At 39.2% G+C, this 19137-nt stretch overlaps 1 protein-coding gene across 1 annotated transcript in view; it reads left to right on the top strand.

Annotated features, from left to right (window-relative positions):
• The first annotated feature begins 4455 nt into the window (after positions 1-4455).
• Positions 4456-19137, top strand: part of LOC117405769 (uncharacterized) — a 75198-nt gene continuing 60516 nt past the window's right edge. The window contains exons 1-12 of the mRNA XM_059030215.1: positions 4456-4504; positions 6801-6993; positions 7312-7515; positions 8643-8798; positions 11242-11415; positions 12225-12302; positions 12394-12545; positions 14372-14487; positions 15053-15207; positions 15762-15817; positions 16542-16710; positions 17416-17526. Coding sequence (XP_058886198.1) covers positions 7438-7515; positions 8643-8798; positions 11242-11415; positions 12225-12302; positions 12394-12545; positions 14372-14487; positions 15053-15207; positions 15762-15817; positions 16542-16710; positions 17416-17526 — 1245 coding nt within the window. The 5' untranslated portion in view covers positions 4456-4504; positions 6801-6993; positions 7312-7437. The remainder of the gene's footprint in view (positions 4505-6800; positions 6994-7311; positions 7516-8642; positions 8799-11241; positions 11416-12224; positions 12303-12393; positions 12546-14371; positions 14488-15052; positions 15208-15761; positions 15818-16541; positions 16711-17415; positions 17527-19137) is intronic.

Here is a 19137-nt window from a genome sequence, read left to right on the forward strand (position 1 = left end):
AACTTTTTACACTTAAGTCTGTTTCAAAGGTCTTTTCAAAATGTCTGCTCCAGTGCACTGGGGTTTGAGATCTGTCCTCTAAATCACTGCATGAGTGATTAAAGAGAAAAAAAAAAAAGAAAAAACACATAAGTGCTCTAGCTTTTCTGTTCCATACCACATCATGGATTGTTATTGATGTGTTGTTACCTGTCTGACCATGTGAGCAATAATCCAGAGTAGCCATTTTGAAAAGAGCTTTGAAATAGACTTTAAAGTTATAAGTGTAAAAAGTTGTCAGGATGTTAACAATGAAAAGAAAAATTCCAGGTACTTTATTAAACAGTTTAGCAACACATGGGGACGTGTAACACTATATTTTTCCAAACCCCACTATTACTCTAACTGACATTACTTGAAAAAGATTTAGTGAACAGTTCCTGTGACAAGTGAAACAGCCAGATATAGCCACACCTGAGACTGCGTCTACAACATACATCAATCAACCAATTAGCACAGTAAACATGTTTTACAAATCTGATGGAACCTCAAGATGTGATTGATTCAACTCTTCTTAAGCTTGAAGAATAGGTGTACTAATCTGGCACATTGGCCTAGAACAATGTTACTGTACATGATCATCTGAAAAAATGTTGACTTAACCTTGAAATGAATGCAAAAGTACTCTAAATACAAGGCATACTTACAGCACACTTAATACAACAAGCCTCACAACATGTTTACTGTAAAAAAGGCTGTGTGCCAACAGGCCTGGATTCAATCCAATCCAAACTAAGTTATATTTATTGCGAGACGCCTCACCAGCCCCAACCTAACAAAAATGGCGAATGTCGCTCACTGTAACTAATGTAGTCTGACGATCTACGCCACCCAGTGGTTTACAGAGAACTAGGACCCAAGATCAAATTAAATAAAAATATTAAAACTATATCCCCTTCCGACCACAGGTTCAAATTCTGACTAGCTTAGAGCAGCATTGCCAAACCAAGCAAGAGTGCAAGAGACAGCTTTGAAAAGTTATTACAACAATGGGTTTATTGAACAAAACAGTAGAACATACAAGATAAAGACTCCAACACTTGGCTAGAAGCCTAAGTAACAAAAGAAATGAGAAAGGGGCTCCCTCTGTTAGCTGGGAACCAAAGTAACAAATAAACAAAAATACACCATAAAAAATATAAGTGTCCAACACAAAGGAAATCAAATATTCAACCACAAACACAGGGGGTTCAAATCAAATACAAATGTATATCCAGTGTCCTCCTGTAGCAGACAGCCAGGCACTGGATAACCAAATGTCTCCCTGATTGGAATCACAACTAAAATTCTCGCTACAGTCGCTCCCACCTTTTACTCCGGCTCCCCCTCCCTCACCTTCAATCGTTTGTGGGCTTTCTATAAAAACAGTACAATAGCTATCTTTAATTTACATAAACAGAATCTAACTATAGTCAGATACAATGCCGAAAGCAGTAAAATACACATACAACAACAAAGAAGACAAAGGTAAAAATACAGTATCATTCTTCCTCATAAAAAAACAAAACAAACGAAGCTAGATTAAAGTAGCACTTCTCAGGTATTTAGCAGCAGCTACAGGTGATATAGTTCAGAACTCAGTCTAGATTGCCATCCCGATTCGCTGTTCCTCCTTCCTTGGCTGGTCCCAGCTGGTCGCTGCAATCGTCCCGGATCAAATTCCTCTTCGCCTTGCCTCGCTATTTTAGGTTTCTTCTTCCTCTATCCGTTGCTTCCTCCTGCCTGTTTCTTCTCTTTACTCAGCTCTGTATTCCAGTCTCCTCGCTCTCAATCTGTTCTGTTGGATTGAGTCTGCTCCTCTCTTCCTGCTCCTCTCTCCCTGCTCCTCTCTCTTCCTGCTCCTCTCTCCCTGCTCCTCTCTTCCTGCTCCTCTCTTCCTGCTCCTCTCTCTTCCTGCTCCTCTCTCTTCCTGCTCCTCTCTCCCTGCTCCTCTCTCTTCCTGCTTCTCTCTTCCTGCTTCTCTCTCCCTGCTCCTCTCTCTTCCTGCTCATCTCTCTTCCTGCTCCTCTCTCCCTGCTCCTCTCTTCCTGCTCCTCTCTCTTCCTGCTTCTCTCTTCCTGCTTCTCTCTCCCTGCTCCTCTCTCTTCCTGCTCCTCTCTTCCTGCTCCTCTTCCTGCTTCTCTCTTCCTGCACCTCTCTTCCTGCTCCTCTCTCCCTGCTCCTCTCTTCCTGCTCCTCTCTCCCTGCTCCTCTCTCTTCCTGCTCCTCTCTCCCTGCTCCCCTCTCCCTGCTCCTCTCTTCCTGCTCCTCTCTCTTCCTGCTCCTCTCTCCCTGCTCCTCTCTCCCTGCTCCTCTCTTCCTGATCCTCTCTCTTCCTGCTCCTCTCTCTTCCTGCTTCTCTCTCCCTGCTCCTCTCTCTTCCTGCTCCTCTCTCTTCCTGCTCCTCTCTCTTCCTGCTCCTCTCTCCCTGCTCCTCTTCCTGCTCCTCTCTCCCTGCTCCTCTCTCCCTGCTCCTCTCTCCCTGCTCCTCTCTTCCTGCTCCTCTCTCTTCCTGCTTCTCTCTCCCTGCTCCTCTCTCTTCCTGCTCCTCTCTCTTCCTGCTCCTCTCTCCCTGCTCCTCTTCCTGCTCCTCTCTTCCTGCTTCTCTCTTCCTGCACCTCTCTTCCTGCTCCTCTCTTCCTGCTCCTCTCTCCCTGCTCCTCTCTCCCTGCTCCTCTCTTCCTGCACCTCTCTTCCTGCACCTCTCTTCCTGCACCTCTCTCTCCCTGCTCCTCTCTCTTCCTGCTCCTCTCTCCCTGCTCCTCTCCCTGCTCCTCTCTTCCTGCTCCTCTCTCCCTGCTCCTCTCTCTTCCTGCTCCTCTCTCCCAGCTCCCCTCTCCCTGCTCCTCTCTTCCTGCTCCTCTCTCTTCCTGCTCCTCTCTCTTCCTGCTCCTCTCTCCCTGCTCCTCTCTCCCTGCTCCTCTCTTCCTGATCCTCTCTCTTCCTGCTCCTCTCTCTTCCTGCTTCTCTCTCCCTGCTCCTCTCTCTTCCTGCTCCTCTCTCCCTGCTCCTCTTCCTGCTCCTCTCTCCCTGCTCCTCTCTTCCTGCTCCTCTCTCCCTGCTCCTCTCTCCCTGCTCCTCTCTTCCTGCTCCTCTCTCTTCCTGCTTCTCTCTCCCTGCTCCTCTCTCTTCCTGCTCCTCTCTCTTCCTGCTCCTCTCTCCCTGCTCCTCTTCCTGCTCCTCTCTTCCTGCTTCTCTCTTCCTGCACCTCTCTTCCTGCTCCTCTCTTCCTGCTCCTCTCTCCCTGCTCCTCTCTCCCTGCTCCTCTCTTCCTGCACCTCTCTTCCTGCACCTCTCTTCCTGCACCTCTCTCTCCCTGCTCCTCTCTCTTCCTGCTCCTCTCTCCCTGCTCCTCTCTTCCTGCTCCTCTCTCTTCCTGCTCCTCTCTCCCTGCTCCTCTTCCTGCTCCTCTCTTCCTGCTTCTCTCTTCCTGCACCTCTCTCCCTGCTCCTCTTCCTGCTCCTCTCTTCCTGCTTCTCTCTTCCTGCACCTCTCTTCCTGCTCCTCTCTCCCTGCTCCTCTCTTCCTGCACCTCTCTTCCTGCTCCTCTCTCCCTGCTCCTCTCTTCCTGCTCCTCTCTCTTCCTGCTCCTCTCTCTTCCTGCTCCTCTCTCCCTGCTCCTCTTCCTGCTCCTCTCTCCCTGCTCCTCTCTTCCTGCACCTCTCTTCCTGCTCCTCTCCCTGCTCCTCTCTTCCTGCTCCTCTCTCTTCCTGTTCCTCCTCTCTTCCTGCTCCTCTCTCTTCCTGCTCCTCTCTCTTCCTGCACCTCTCTTCCTGCTCCTCTCTTCCTGTTCCTCTCTGCCCTTCTGTTCAGGTTCCTACCTCTAATAGGAAGAAATCTGAAACAGTACCAGGTGCACGTAATGCCACTAATTAAGTAAAAATATGCTGATAGCCAGCTCACAGGTTCCACAATTCGATGTTAATTACATCAATTTAGGGTTATTAAATGAATCTAAAGCTGCAGCACACAAAAGAACAAACCTGCATGAAAACATAAAAAAAGAAATACAACACATATTTAAGTGCACACGTGAATACATAAAATCAGACCACTAAATAAAAATTGCTGCAGCCCCATTTGTCACTCTGTGTGACATATGCATAAAGTTTCATATGTGTGAAATAATAAACAGTAGTTTTACACTATCTCAAACTTCAATGTCTGTATCTTTAGTTGATATCTCATATCGGCGGAATATTCTCCATCTCTCCTCCATCCTTTGCATGGTAGTTTTGCAATTTGTCATTGCAGTGTGAAGTTGCCCTGCCAATTCACTGTATTTTCCCTCGCTGTCGCTTTCACATGTGTCTCCAGATGAAACTGTTGTCTGGGACGCTAGGTTGCCACGGCAACATAAACTTACATATTGACGCTGAAAAAGGAAGACATATCTGATTGGTCATGCCGGGTTCTGACACTGAGGCGTGCACTGATTTGGTACTGCGCCAGACAGTTGTGAGGGGAGGAAAGCGGTTTTACTTAGGTAGGGAAAATGTGATTTAAGTTAATCATTGTCAGGATTTATCTTTTTTTTTTTTTTTTACTTAAACGTCAGGAACTGTATTATAACCTACTGTTAAGTAACTAGTTCAGTAAATACTCAAGTATTCGTAAATACATGTACATACAATTTGATTTGTAATGTGTAAACTGCTATTTTAGCATGAATATTCAGCGAGGCATGAATATTTGTACATAAATAATCATTTTAACTCTTCTGGGCATAGAGGAAGTATATACCCGCTGTTTTTAAACACACTTTCCCTGGACAAAGCAGGCATGTTAACATACCGAAGCGTTCTTTTGAGAACAAACTATTTATTTTTTGTAATTCAATTTGTTTAATTGTTTGAAAATGTGGCCATAAAATCAATATGTGTGTGATGTGTTACTAGCAATTGTTGTACTTTCTGTATTTTTTTTTTTTTTTTTTTTTTACTATACTAGTTTGACTATCTTAATTAAAAATAAGTATGTACACTAACCAGCAAAACGCGACTCTCCCCCGGAGAATGTATATATATAGATACTTTTAGTGTTGAGTAAACTTAGCAGGGGAGCATCTCCGCCTGTCCCTGGTTGAAAAGGTCGATCTCACTGAGATTGCAGCAGAGGAGTCATGTTTTGTTTACACAGCAACAAATTATTCTTTCAAAGAGGGAAAATGCTTGGAAACGGCGGGGAACAGGGATGTTGTTTTTTAATTCAGTACTCCTGGTACATTGATGTGCAACGTCTTCGAATTGTGATCACCCAGAGCTTAAATGTGTGTTCTATAGATTACAGTACGGCGGTAAAATAAATAAATAAATAAATAAATAAATAATAATTATATATATATATATATATATATATATATATATATATATATATATATATATATATATATATATATATATATCGTACTGCAGTATTTTCTAGTTAATATTAAAAATAATAATATTAATACTAATAATTGCTTTTATGGTTTTAAAGTTCAACCATGCCCTTTATAGTTCTAACGCGTTCTTTAGCTAGATAAGATATTCATACATATAATGAGTTTGGGGGGTTATAAAATATTTTTAAAGTGTTAGCCGAAATGTAGCTTTGTGCCAGGAGTAAGTTGATTATTTGTGTTCTGATGCTAAACCTCTGAAGCTGCAGACAAGTTAAAACGTGGATTGACGTTGTTATGTACGTTTGGGGTGAAGGGGGGCTTTAGTTGCTATGCCAACGTGTAACTGTTTCGTGGTGCGGTGAAGATCATTCATTCATTCCTTAATGTTGGGCTGTGTAAGCTCTGGACGCAACGCACAGGTGTAGAAATCCTTAGAGACATATAAGGTAGTTAAATGAGCTATGGTTTTATTACATTTATTTCATTGATAGTGCAATGCAATTGCTATTTTAAATTGTATTTTTATCTTAATACTAAAGTAGTATTTTACTAATGTACAATCGAATTTGTGTAGTATTAAACTGGTGTTGAAAAACTTGTACTAATAACACAACCTTCAAAATACAGTGCATATATGATACAGTGTTTTATTGAAAATAAAACTAGCTTCATAAAGGAAGTAAAAACGAAATGCTACCGATGAAACATTTTAAACAGACATCCTTCAGATAAGGTGCAAAACCCAGCTGTGGATTCGTTCGGTTGATCACAGGATCTTCCAAAAAACATAAACACATGTTTCTCGTAGTTCCTGAATCTTATGTTAATGATCAGAGATTTATCTATTCGGATTTATGTGAAAATTACAGTAATAATACGATGTTCATGTTAAAAACAGCTTTAAAAACCTGCATTTTAGGTGTACCTTTTTGTTCCAATCAAAAGGCTGGTTTCCCATTAAATTCAAAATGATCCTCTCCAGGGTGGCTTAATCACCAGCTACAAAATAGGTCTATATAGTAGAGGTGCATCTGCATGTATTTTCCATATAGGTGACACCTTGCATATTTAGCAGTTAAAAATAACTTACATGAACCAAAAACTTTGGTTACAAGAAGTTATTGCTCAGTGGTTTATGTTAATGGATGTTAAGTGTTAGAATGTTGAGCTGTAGCATTTCATTTTAAGTATTACAATGAGCAAGCAACCAACCTGAAGTTAAAGGGTCTTACAATCTGAGTGAGCTGACCTTCCTGATTGGTTTGGGACATTCTGGGGATTTGTAATGAGCATCAAAGAAAATGGGTCAGTTTGCAAGCTCTGCAATTGCATATGATAGGTTTGTATAAAGCGCAGCCTAAATCGCTATCAATCTGTCTTTTTTCTATTGCATTGTAAGATTGAACATTTGCAGAGGACCAACAATGCCCTGGAAACTCAAATTCAGCATCTGTTGGAAAGTAAAGAGGATGTGACCGGCAAGAACGAGCGATTGTGCAAAGAGCTGACAGAGATTGACAAATTAGCTGAACAACTTGAAAAGGACAGACACGGTTGTAATCACTGCAGATAAGGAAATTGAAGAGACAAAGGTACAGTACATAGATACAGGGAACTGGAGCTTCGAAGTTTACAATATTTTACACAAATTAAACTGTACTGTTACAGTTTAAGTATGTATATATACTGTGTGGTGTATGGTGTAAATAACTATTACTATGTATATTACCGGCAATCAGTAATGACACTTTTAGCAAAATACAATGTTTTTTAAGCATACTGTTCTTTGTACCCTTGTAGTTCCAAGTCTTGAATGTTTTTTGGAAGATCTTAGTCCAATAAATGTATCCGTTTTTAAGCTTGGATATCTAAATGAATGAATTTACTGTAGTAACATTATTATTATTTAGAAAAAAGAGTTCATATTAGAAGCTGAAAGGGCAGCAGGACTCCTAAAGAGGAAGGACAACTCTCCGACTGGACTCCTATGTAAAGACTTTGGACGAAGACCGGGATCACTACAAAAAACCTGAGAGATGCTAAAAGGAAGAAATTCAAGTCCAATGCGCAGCAAATCCCGAGGTCGTAGTCCATCAAGGTCCATCCCAGTTAAGGTAAGAATGTATATATATATTTCAGATTACATCTTTTACAAACACTTACCACGACACTGATAATAAAGTGTTGGGTCCTCATGAGCAGCCAGGACTGCACTTATTTCTTAAGGGATATTGTAGGTGGAAATCTGCTGGCTGTTCCGCTGTTAAACATCAATAATCTGTGCAGTGTTACACATAGAAGCACCAAGTACCTACTATTATGTTTTGGCAGGTCTGTCAGGCTTTCCTATTGTGACTTAAACTTACTTACAACAAGGTGCAGCTTTTTTTTTTTTTTTTTTTTTAATAATTTAGTCGTTGCCAATTAGTTTTTATTTTTTCCCCAATTTGAAATGCCCAATTATTTATTAGGCTCAGCTCACCGCTATCACCCCTGCGCTGACTTGGGAGGGGCGAAGATGAACACACGCTGTCCTCCGAAGCGTGTGCCGTCAGCTGCCCGCTTCTTTACACACTGCGAACTCACCGTGCAGCCGCCTCAGAGCTACAGCGTCGGAGGACAACGCAGCTCTGGGCAGCTTACAGGCAAGCCCGCAGGCGCCCGGCCAGACTACAGGGGTCGCTGCTGCGCGGTGAGCCGAGGACACCCTGGCCGACCTAACCCTCCCTCCCCCCCAACGCTTGGCCAATTGAGCGCCGCCCCCTGGGAGCTCCCGTCCACGGTCAGCTGTGGAATAGCCTGGACTCGAACCGACGACGTCCAGGCTATAGAGCGCATCCTGCACTCTAGCGAGTGCTTTTACTGGATGCGCCACTCGGGAGCCCCCTGAGGTGCAGCTTTTATATATTATAGAATACATATATTCAGTCATGTGAGGGACAGCACATTTGCACAATAATGTGTGCTACAGATGTGGAGAGATCACACAAACTCATTGATAAAGTTGATTAAGAGTTTCTTAAGTACTGTCTGTTTTGTATAATTCTTTTTTTACTGTTTCTGGTTATATCATTAGTTGGTTTGTGCATGTTAAAATTAGTTTATTCAAACAAACTATTTTTACTAATTCAAATTGCTTTTATTACACCATGTGACACTGAGCTGTGTGCTGAATGACATCCTTCTGCGGATGCCATGGCAGTATCACAGATGCAGTTTATTTTCTAATGTCATGTTCTAGGGAGGGACCTATGATTCGGAGGTGATGCGGATTATGCATGAGCGTGATGAGTTCAAAGCCATGCTGGAAAAGTATGAGCGTCACATGGCTGAAATTCAAGGCAACATTAAAGTGTTAACAGCAGACAGAGACCAGACTAACATTCTACATGAACAGGTAATGTCTTTCATGAATTCACTTTGGTTTTCAAACTGCATGTATTTTAACAATAGTATAGTTATTACTGATTAGAAGAGCCTATTGTAATGGAACTCTTTCTAGTGGCTGATGAGTTAATAATACTGACATGTACTAGCCTCTTGACTACAGAGCTTGCTCTTTAATTGAATGAATGGCAAGATTTTCATCTTTGAACCTTATGGTTTTCGGTTCATGTTCAGCCCTTGCCTTTCCATTCAAATCAGTGGATTCAATTCCAATTCATTGTTATATGCATACGTATGACACATTTCATAAGAGTATGAACGGTCAGAAGATTGAACTATTTAGCAATAATGGATTCTTATTATAAAGGCACTGTGGTGCCTGTAAAGTTAAGTTGCATCAAAGCACATTTGAAGAAGTGAAAGAAAATGTAAATTGAAAGAGATATTAAGGTTTTTAAAAATGTAAGTTTGTTCCAATCAACAGTCCCTAAATGAGAACACCTATATTATGAAAATTCCAAGACCCAATTGACCCTGTCAATCATCAGTCTCTGAACTTTGGATCTGTAAATGATTAGCGCAACCTACGATCTGACCTGTAGGGGGAGCCGTGACTTGTTGTGTGCGCTTTGTTAATTACCGTATTCCTTAGAATTTAAGACACCCTCAAATTTCCCACCATCAATTTGAGGAAAAAATTAAATATCAAATGAATATGCATTTACAAAGATACAACCTCAGTTACGCATATGGGGGTAGTTTGCGGCCGTCTGCTATCACACAGAGCATTACAGTTATGTGCTGCTTCTCATTTCCAGTCGTGATTACTCACACCTGTTTTTCTCCCAATTTGTGAACTGTGGTATTGCTTGGCATGTCGAAAAATATGGGGGTCTGACCAGCATTTCCGATCTGTCCAAGCTGGTACTGTTTGTTAGAAACACTGAAATTGTAAAAGCTTCTCTTTGAATTCCTCAGGAAGCTAATGACGTTTCTTTGAAAATGGCTGCCTCCATGTCACGGATGATTTGAGATCGGCCAGTAACATTTTGGTTTGTCTTTTCTCTGCGTTGCTGCTTGTGTATTCGGGTAGCAACGTCTTTATCTTTACTCGTCAGTCAGTCACGTCTTTTGTTGGTGATTTTAATACACGCATCACTATACTGTACTCAAATTTAAGATGAAGGCTATTTTTTAAAGCACAAAATGGTTCAAAAAGTGCATCTTAATTTCAAAGGAATACAGTGTTTAAATTAATATCTTTTCAGGTTAGCACTGACTTAAATAATATGAAGAATATTTCGTACGGTATGTATGTTATGTGCTAGAAGAATTAGAATTAGTAGGTTTCGTAGCAGTGGCTGTTTTTACAAGTATAGCCTTAGTTTCATGCAAGTTACAGTGTCCTTTAGTTGTAAATTTTAGTTTTTTTAACCAAAAAAATCTTAATTTGTGGTGAGGATTAATGAGACACAAGAGATGTATTGTGAAAACTTGATATTTTATCTGTGTCTGTGTCTCCAGTGCACACCCTTGTTGGTTAACATCAAAGCAAGATCCTTTACTCTGGAACTGACTCGTGTAAAATTCAAATATATAAATAACATGCACAAAAAAACATTTATTATGGCAAATATTTGGACATTTTTCTTGGTTACTCCGTTCCCAACAAAATAAAAACAATACTGGCATATGTTACCATCTATTTTATTTGGGTCATTGGTATAACGACTTTGCCAAACCTTCGATTAAAAAAGATGGAATTGTTTTGGCCCATATTGTTTATTTTGCTCAGAAAAAAATACTGTCAGAGGCAATCTGGACGGTGGTTACATACATTGACTTAATTACTAAATTATGAAATTCAGATAAGATAATGTTAAGTTTGCGACACAAGCCTGCAAACTGAGACATGTTCTATCTAGGCACTGCAGCACAGACAAGGAGAGTGTGGAGTCTCCCCAGGTACCCATACAAGTAATAATCATTGTCGAGTGTACAAAAGTATAGGTTCTATTCATTTTGTCGCATCACGTCTGATGTAGCTGTCTTAAGTTGTCTATTTTAAATGAAACAGTAATATACAGGTCTATAATACAGTTTTGGACTGCAGTGTGTCATTTTTTTAGTCACATACAGTGTGTCTAGTGTGGAGAGATTTCAAATGGAAGTAAGTCATAGTAATTTAATTTTCTACAGATAAAACAAAGATTTTTTCCAAATGGCAGTTATTATAATGAACACCAAAAAATAGCTGATATGTTCAAAATAAGGTAACCTTCTAACCAAAAGTGAGGTGCATAGCTTAAGTTTAAGTATAAACCAATCATGTTCCACCTGAATGAACCGTCTTGCGGAGGGAGAGCAGGACACTCACAGGAACGGCATGCTCATCGAGAATGGTTTTCATTGCAATAGAACCGCAGCTTAATTCTCCACCCTGATTTTAACAGGCCCAAGAAGAGATAACAAGGCTTCGGAGAGAGATAATCAAGTCCACAAAAACTCCTAAATCAAGCCTTGCAGCACACTCCATTCTCAGACGTGTGGAGGCTGAAAGGGACCAGGCAACTGCTGACCTGCGGAGGATGACCACTGAGCGGGACAGTCTGAGGGAGAGGTTACAGGTAATGTGTTACCAAGGGGAAGATATGCAACACAGTGGTTAGATAATGCACTAGCTTTTCAACTGAAAAGGCCTGGCCTAATCTTAAATCACGAGTTTGGTGGTCTCACATTATCCTTCAATGGACTGTAGTCAGTCTGGATAGGTTCTACCTTTCAATTGGCAGTGCCACAGTGGTAAATTAGTATGTTTTTTTATGTCTTAATGACCCATCATTTTATAGCATTTTACTGATGATTGTAGCGAACAAAATATGTTTGCAAGTCTTACCTGTCATACACTTTAATTCTCTATATAGATCTCAAATGTACAATTTTACAAGAAACATGTGTTATAGAAAACATGTCTTTCAATTTTAAAACATGACATCTGGTACTACACTCGTGTGGTGTAGCGTCCCGAGCAAGGCTGGTCATTTCATTTTAGCAGTATCATTGGGGTCATGCATCTAATTGGCTACAAACATGTCAGTCATGTGGGGAAGCAGGTGGTTTATTACTGACAGGAAGGAAGGCCTTTAAGGGGTGGGGACAGTTGAACTCTTCAGGTCTAAAAGCTTGCAAACAGAGATTTATTTAACTTGTAGTGCCAGATAGCATGATTTAAAAGGTGATACATGTTTGCTAAACCACATGTTTCTTTAGAAACCGCATATTTGAAGCTTATATAAGTTAATGGATGTGCATGGCACAGACCATTTAAAGAACTATTTTGTTGGCTACAGTTACTTTAAAAATAAAAACATAGAATCAGTAATATTAATGCCACTTATATTTATTTTAAATAAAAAATTTTACTTCTTTGTAACAGATATCCCACGAGACTGCTATCAGTGAGAAGGCTCATCTGGAACAAAGAACAGAAGATTTGCAGTCAGAAATAATCTTGGTAAGGCAAAATGCCTCTGTTTGAAAAATGGATTTGTGCAGCTGAAATGACTGAAGTTTGTGAGTAACTTGGTTCATCCTGGCTCTGTAAGCTTGACAGTGAGCGTCAGGAGTACAGATCCAGGCAGTCCATGATGAAGGAAGCACTGCTGTCTCTTGAAGAGGAGGTCAAACTGATGACTCGCAAGGCAGCAGACACCGAGGTTCACCTAGACAGGACTGGAACAGAATGCAGCATTTTAAGGTAAATAAACCAGGTGCAGAGCAAAAACCGCAAAAACATGTTTTAGTATTGATTTAAAAAAATACAAATCATATACATTACCTGAAAGTTAATGTCCAGGATGGAAGGTATTATAGGGTGACAGTTTTATGATGAATACATGTTTTTAGCTTTATTTAAATTTTTTTACTGTTAAATCACATTAGACTGCTTGAAAATCTAAATGCTTTTTGAATTACATTTGACCATCGTTCTGTGTCGCTTAAAGCAATGATGTACAGTACATAACACCACCGACAGCAGGCTGTAAACTGCTCCCTAATACTAATTCCCTATATTTTGAAAGGTATTTTATAAAAACTCTACATTTGCTTTTTGAAATCTACAGGCCGATTTGTGTTTGTTTTGTTTGCTGCACTGCTCTGCTTTTTAGAGTTCTGATCCAAAATTATTATTTTCAAAAGCCTTTTTTTTTTTCAACAAAGAGAAATAATGTGCTCCTCCAGCCCAGTTGCTCTTGATATTTATCTAACATCTTGTACATGGTGGTGTAAAATGAGGAGCAAGCTATGAAGCAGAGTGTTAGCACTGTAAATTAGTTTAGACTTTTTTAAAAGCATGAATTTAAGTTCACAATTTACTAAATTAGCTACTACAGGATGATAGAGGGAAGATAGAGTATACTGTAAACCCAAGTTTACTCCAAAAAATTGCCATAATAAAATTAAGTTTAGCTACTCATTTAGTTTTTGTTTACGACACCTTTCTCTGAGGCTGACTAAACTCATAACATGTATATTCATGTAACTTAATCCATTTGAGTTAGATTTACTTTAGATGTTTTACCTGAGTTTTTGAATAAATTGAATAAAAATTACCAATAAACCACTAACTGGAACTTACATAAAGAATTAGAGTGGTAGATTTTTAACAAAAACTAAATTCACTGAAGCTCCCCTTTTGATTCTTATCAGTTTTTGCAGCACAATTATAGTATGTTAACATGGCTATTGTCAATTGAATTAATTTTTTAGTTGAGGAAAAAAGCAATTGTTTAATATATAGATTCAAATCAGTTTTGAATTGGATTGAAATTAGGCTTTATCCATTACTTGTATATGTAAAATAACTGAATGATTTTAAATTTTCCCAAATATTTTCAAAGCTAAACAGTTTAACTGTCAAAAATGGTTAAATACCTCACTCATGTTATCCCACTCATGTTATGGTAGATACTTTATTTTCCTTACAGTATTTTACACTGTAAAGTCATAATTTTGTCAGAGCCGTGCATTTGGCTACTATTTTAAAAATAAAATCTATTTTTCTCTGCTTGTTACGTTTTTTTTTTTTTGCAGCCAACACATTTACAGAACATTGATACGTGTTTAAAGATTGTTTCAATAGCGACTCCAGTTTCAATGTTTAAATGCAGTTTGAATTTTGCAAAAAACGAGCAGCCATATTTAGCTGGAAACAAGGTACTCTCAGCACAGTAATAAGCTTTTAGTTTTGGTTTGAAGGCAGCATGAGTATAGCCTGTGTGTGTGTGTGTGTGTTTTTTTTTTTTTTTTGTATTTGCTTGACAGATGCCCTTATGCACGACGACTTAAGAAACAAAGTAACAAGTTATTACAATAAGCTAAGAAACAAGCAATACAGATGTTTTGTTTTGTTTTATTTAGTTTCTGTTTGCACTTTGTTTTGTAAAATGAAACGGTTTGTGCAATTATTGTGCACAGTTTGTTTCTGTAGGTTGTATACACATGAACTGTTAAAAATGTTTGCCTTGCTTCACTCTGCACCATACATTTTCAGTCATGTATAACATTTTTGACTGTTTACAGAGCAACAAATAAGCAAATGGAGCAGACCCTAAATGAGAACCAGCTTCGACTTTCAGTGAAGATCAATGAACTGGAGGTTTCTCAGGAGAAACTCAAACGAATGGAGGAAAAAAATGGTAATCTTGTATTTTAATGGTATAGATCTTAGGAACAGTAATGACACGTGCTTGTATAGACTGTGCTTTACAGACTCATGCCATTTTAATCTGCATCTTGAGAACTGTGCATCCAGCCATGATGAAACATCTTCCATGCATTTCGTAGCACAATTTCATGAAGGTTTCAGAATCTTATTCAAGAAGTTCTGTTAACAGCTGGTTGATTTAATTCTAGCTTGTTTTGTGACCCTACAGTATGTAACCCTGCAGTGTGTAATAACTGAAACCTACTGTGGGTGTATTAACCAAGACTTAGGTACAGTTGATCAGGAACAATATGCATATCACTCAGTAAAGCAGATACATATGAAGTTTATACATACTGTATAGTCCAAAGGGGTGATTTTCTATCCAAGACTGGAAACATTTCTGATGTGTCACAAGGAAATTTTATTCCGGAGATACTTTGCTGCAGGTGGACCAGATAGCCTAATGGTTTATTAAGGTGGTGGATTTTAGAGGTGTTTGAGTTGTAGCAGGTTCATGAAGTGCATTTGAATCAGTTTTGTCCTTTTGTGCACAGATTTACAAGCAATGCAGATTGCTTCGCTTCGAGAAGAGATCCTCAATCTCCAGAGTATTATTACCTCACTAGACCAGGATAAGGACTCCTTACAGGAAACTGTGGATACGAAGACTGATCTGATCTCTGCCTGTCAGAGTGAGATAGAGGAGAAGGTATTTTTCTGAAGAAAGAAAAAAAGTAGCTGCTATCTAGGCCAGAGAGTCTCTGGGATTGTCTATACCAGTTTTTTCTGGTATGGTAAATCTCAGAGACATAAATCCTGCTGGTCTATTGTTTTAATATGCTTTCAAGTGGCAAATAAAATATATTGGCAACAAAACAATGGCAATATGGGGTTATATTTTACAGTCATTGATCACTTCTAATATGATAAATACAGTAGCAAGCACATGGATTGTGTGTTGAGGTGCTGTTACAGTATGGTTGCCAATTTAACAGTAAGAGTGTGGACATCCATTTGCCTGATTTGGGGACTTTTTCAGGCACCTTTGGGGTATTTCAGCTGAAGTAATAATTGTTGGAACATTTCTGGAAACAGTTAATTGTTTGAGGGGTTTTATTCATTTTACCACTGTATAAAACATTCTTTCAAACAGTTTTGTGAATAAAGGGCTGGATAATTAATGTGTATGACTGTGCTTACAACTGTTAAACATAATACTGCATTTAAAGAATGTATTCAAATATTGAAATTATGTTTTTTAAGGAAAATTTCATCAAGGATTTGAAAATTTCTATTGAGAAAATGGAGACTACAACAAAGTAAGTTTAAAAAAATAATTGGTCATGGGGGTCCCCGAGTGGTACACCTGGTTAAAGCACAGCCGTGTGGTGTGCAGGGCGTCATACAGTGCAGGTTCGTAAGCACAGCCGTGTGGTGTGCAGGGTGAGTCATACAGTGCTGGTTCGTAAGCACAGCAGTGTGGTGTGCAGGGTGAGTCATACAGTGCAGGTTCGTAAGCACAGCCGTGTGGTGTGCAGGGTGAGTCATACAGCACAGGTTCGTAAGCACAGCCGTGTGGTGTGCAGGGTGAGTCATACAGCGCAGGTTCGTAAGCACAGCCGTGTGGTGTGCAGGGTGAGTCATACAGCGCAGGTTCGTAAGCACAACCGTGTGGTGTGCAGGGCGTCATACATTGCAGGTTCGTAAGCACAGCCGTGTGGTGTGCAGGGTGAGTCATACAGCGCAGGTTCCGAAGCACAGCCATATGGTGTGCAGGGTGAGTCATACAGCGCAGGTTCATGTCCTGGCTGTGCGAAGTGGCCGGTCTTCACTGGGGATTCCAAAGGGATTCAGGTAAAACCGTCAGGGACTGCTTCTCCTAATCGCACTACTTAGTGAAGTTTTTTAAATGATTGAAGTGCTTTTAGCTTTGGCTTCTCTGACCAGCATAAAACCGTTTTATCCTGGAAAGCTAGTTTAATACAGTACTTTTATTTGTATTCTGGAGATAACAATGATTACATATCTGTTTCAATGAAATAGGGAGTTGAATGAGACTGTCAGCAGTCGGGAGAGAGAGATTTGCAGTGTGCGCTGGGAGCTTGACTCTGTGAATGAAGAACTTGCTAAGACAGGCAGAGCCAAAGAGGCTGCTGGGCGAGAGTGCAGCCAGCTCCAAGATGCCCTTTCCAAGGCCAGGCTTGAAAACCAGGTAAATGTGACATCATCACAAACTGTTCTGTATTAAGCACCCAAACACGTTTAAAAGTAGAACTCTGGTTTGTTCGTTTAGTTCAATCAAACCATTATTTTTAGATAAAAAAAGCTGAAGTTGGTGTGCTTCAACTCAAAGTTGGGTAGTTATTTATTTTATGTTATTTTGGAAAATCTAATAATAGAATGGTGAGGCAAATCCAAATGATGCTGCGTTTTTAAGATGCAGAGCTTGATCTAAGGAAAGCAATTCTCTCATTTCAGCTGATTAAAACTTTACTGCTCCATCAAACTCTAAATAAGAGAACACCAGGGAAGGCATAAGGCTTGTTTCTCACATTGCCAGTGTTTGTGTTACTTCTGTGCTGTCAGTCCATTACCTTTCATGAAACAGTTAAACAAAAAAATATCTAAAATAAATGAAAAAGTAAATAAAGTGCATAATCAGGAATTGGAGCCATTGGTTTCTTTTTGAAATTGTGTGCAATATTTCTTCATTGATCATCTATTAGGAATTCATAGCAAAGTCAATGATTCTTTCTTTGGGGACTGTCCCTTACACTATAGACTTTTATGACTAAAACACTGTTTAAACACAGTGGTAAGCATCTACTTCTTCTTAAAAGTACTCAACACCAGTCTTTTTGCATTGCACATTTATAAGCATGATTGTAAACATAACATTTTGAACACTTTGCATCAGTCACTGCTCCGCAAGTTGGATGATTCTGGACAAGTAGTTAACAACCTGAAGCTGAAAGTTCAGGATTACATGAACGATGTTGCACGAGTAGAAAATCAGCTTGCATCTAAGGTATGTATTTTTAAACAGGGACTTGCAATAGTCAATCAACTACATATATATGGTAATACCTTCTTTTTTCTATTTTCAATACATTTATGAAAAAAAAACAATGTTGGTTAGTTTCAGCTATATTAGAAATGTTTTCAGGTATCACACACTATGATAAATGGATAATAAAATAATCATTGTGCCTAAAATCATACAGAATACCACTGACTGTGTGGTCCAGTGGTTAAAGAAAAGGGCTTATAACCAGGAGGTCCCCAGTTCAAATCCCACCTCAGCCTCAGCCATTGACTCGTTGTGTGACCCTGAGCAAGTCGCTTAACCTCCTTGTGCTCCGTCTTTCGGGTGAGACATAATTGTAAGTGATTCTGCAGCTGATGCATAGTTCACACACCCCAGTCTCTGTGTAAGTCGCCTTGGATAAAGGCGTCTGCTAAAAAAACAAATAATAAAAAGTCAAGCACTCACCAGGTATCTGCTGTTAAGCTTATATATTAATTATAACATCATTATGAAAAAACAATGAAGCAAATTCATGTCTAAAATAATACGCCTCAAATGTAATTTGCTTACCGTTTTTACTGTCGCCTAACATTTTTTTTATCATGTTTTCAATTATTTTGACTGTTTCTTATTGCAAAAACAGGACAAAGCACTTGCATGGTGAATTGAAGTGGTAAACTTACTTTCTAATTACCCTGTGTGTGTGTGTGTGTGTGTGTGTGTGTGTGTATACACAGTCAACTCCACTTATAACATGCAGCTAGTCCAGTTTTTTAGTGCATCACTTTCTATGATTGTATGATACAGTTAAATACATATCAGCTAAATGCATAATGCGCTTAATTGCATAAAATTGCGTGGTCTTAATTGCATAATGCAAACAAAATTCAAGTGTCTTAAAAAAAAAAAAATAGCAGTGACGTAGCGCACATAGCAAAGGCATGACAGCCGGAAAAGCCGGCAAGAAAGACACAGAAAATGGCAAAGCGGATCTGTAAAACTCCTGAGCCTCGGAACACTACGAGTCTTCATGGAGGTAAATGGTTGTCAGTCTTTTTTTTACAGTTGTTTATCAGCTCAGTCGGCCGAATACTGTGCATACTTCCATCAAATATTTGTTTTGCTCCTTTGTACTCACAAGATCTATAGTAAGGTACTGCACACACCTGTTTAAGTTTTATGTTTAACTGTACTGTATTACAATAACTTAGTTTATGCCGGCTGTTAATACTGTACATTATTTTACTTTTCATGCCGTGCGTTGCGAGCGAATAGTGCTGTTTGTATTGAGTGCATAATGTATTTCAAGATGGTTTATTTTTCTGAACTTGTTTAGTATTTTAAGTTACTTGTAATAAAATATAAAGGAAAAGTAAAGTTATGAATTTGATCAAAACAAGTCATATATACATGTACACATACATATAGACCTATTGTAATTGTATCTCATTGTATTCCCTCTCTCCTGTTATGTGCATACTCCGGTTATGTGCATGACCTCACACCGGTCCAGAGCCAATTATGCAGAGTCGACTATATACAGTATATATATATATATATATATATATATATATATATTATAATTTGCTAAGTCTGTGTTGGGATAATAGA

Source organism: Acipenser ruthenus, chromosome 9 (assembly GCF_902713425.1).
Source record: "Acipenser ruthenus chromosome 9, fAciRut3.2 maternal haplotype, whole genome shotgun sequence".
Taxonomy (NCBI): Eukaryota; Metazoa; Chordata; class Actinopteri; order Acipenseriformes; family Acipenseridae; genus Acipenser; species Acipenser ruthenus.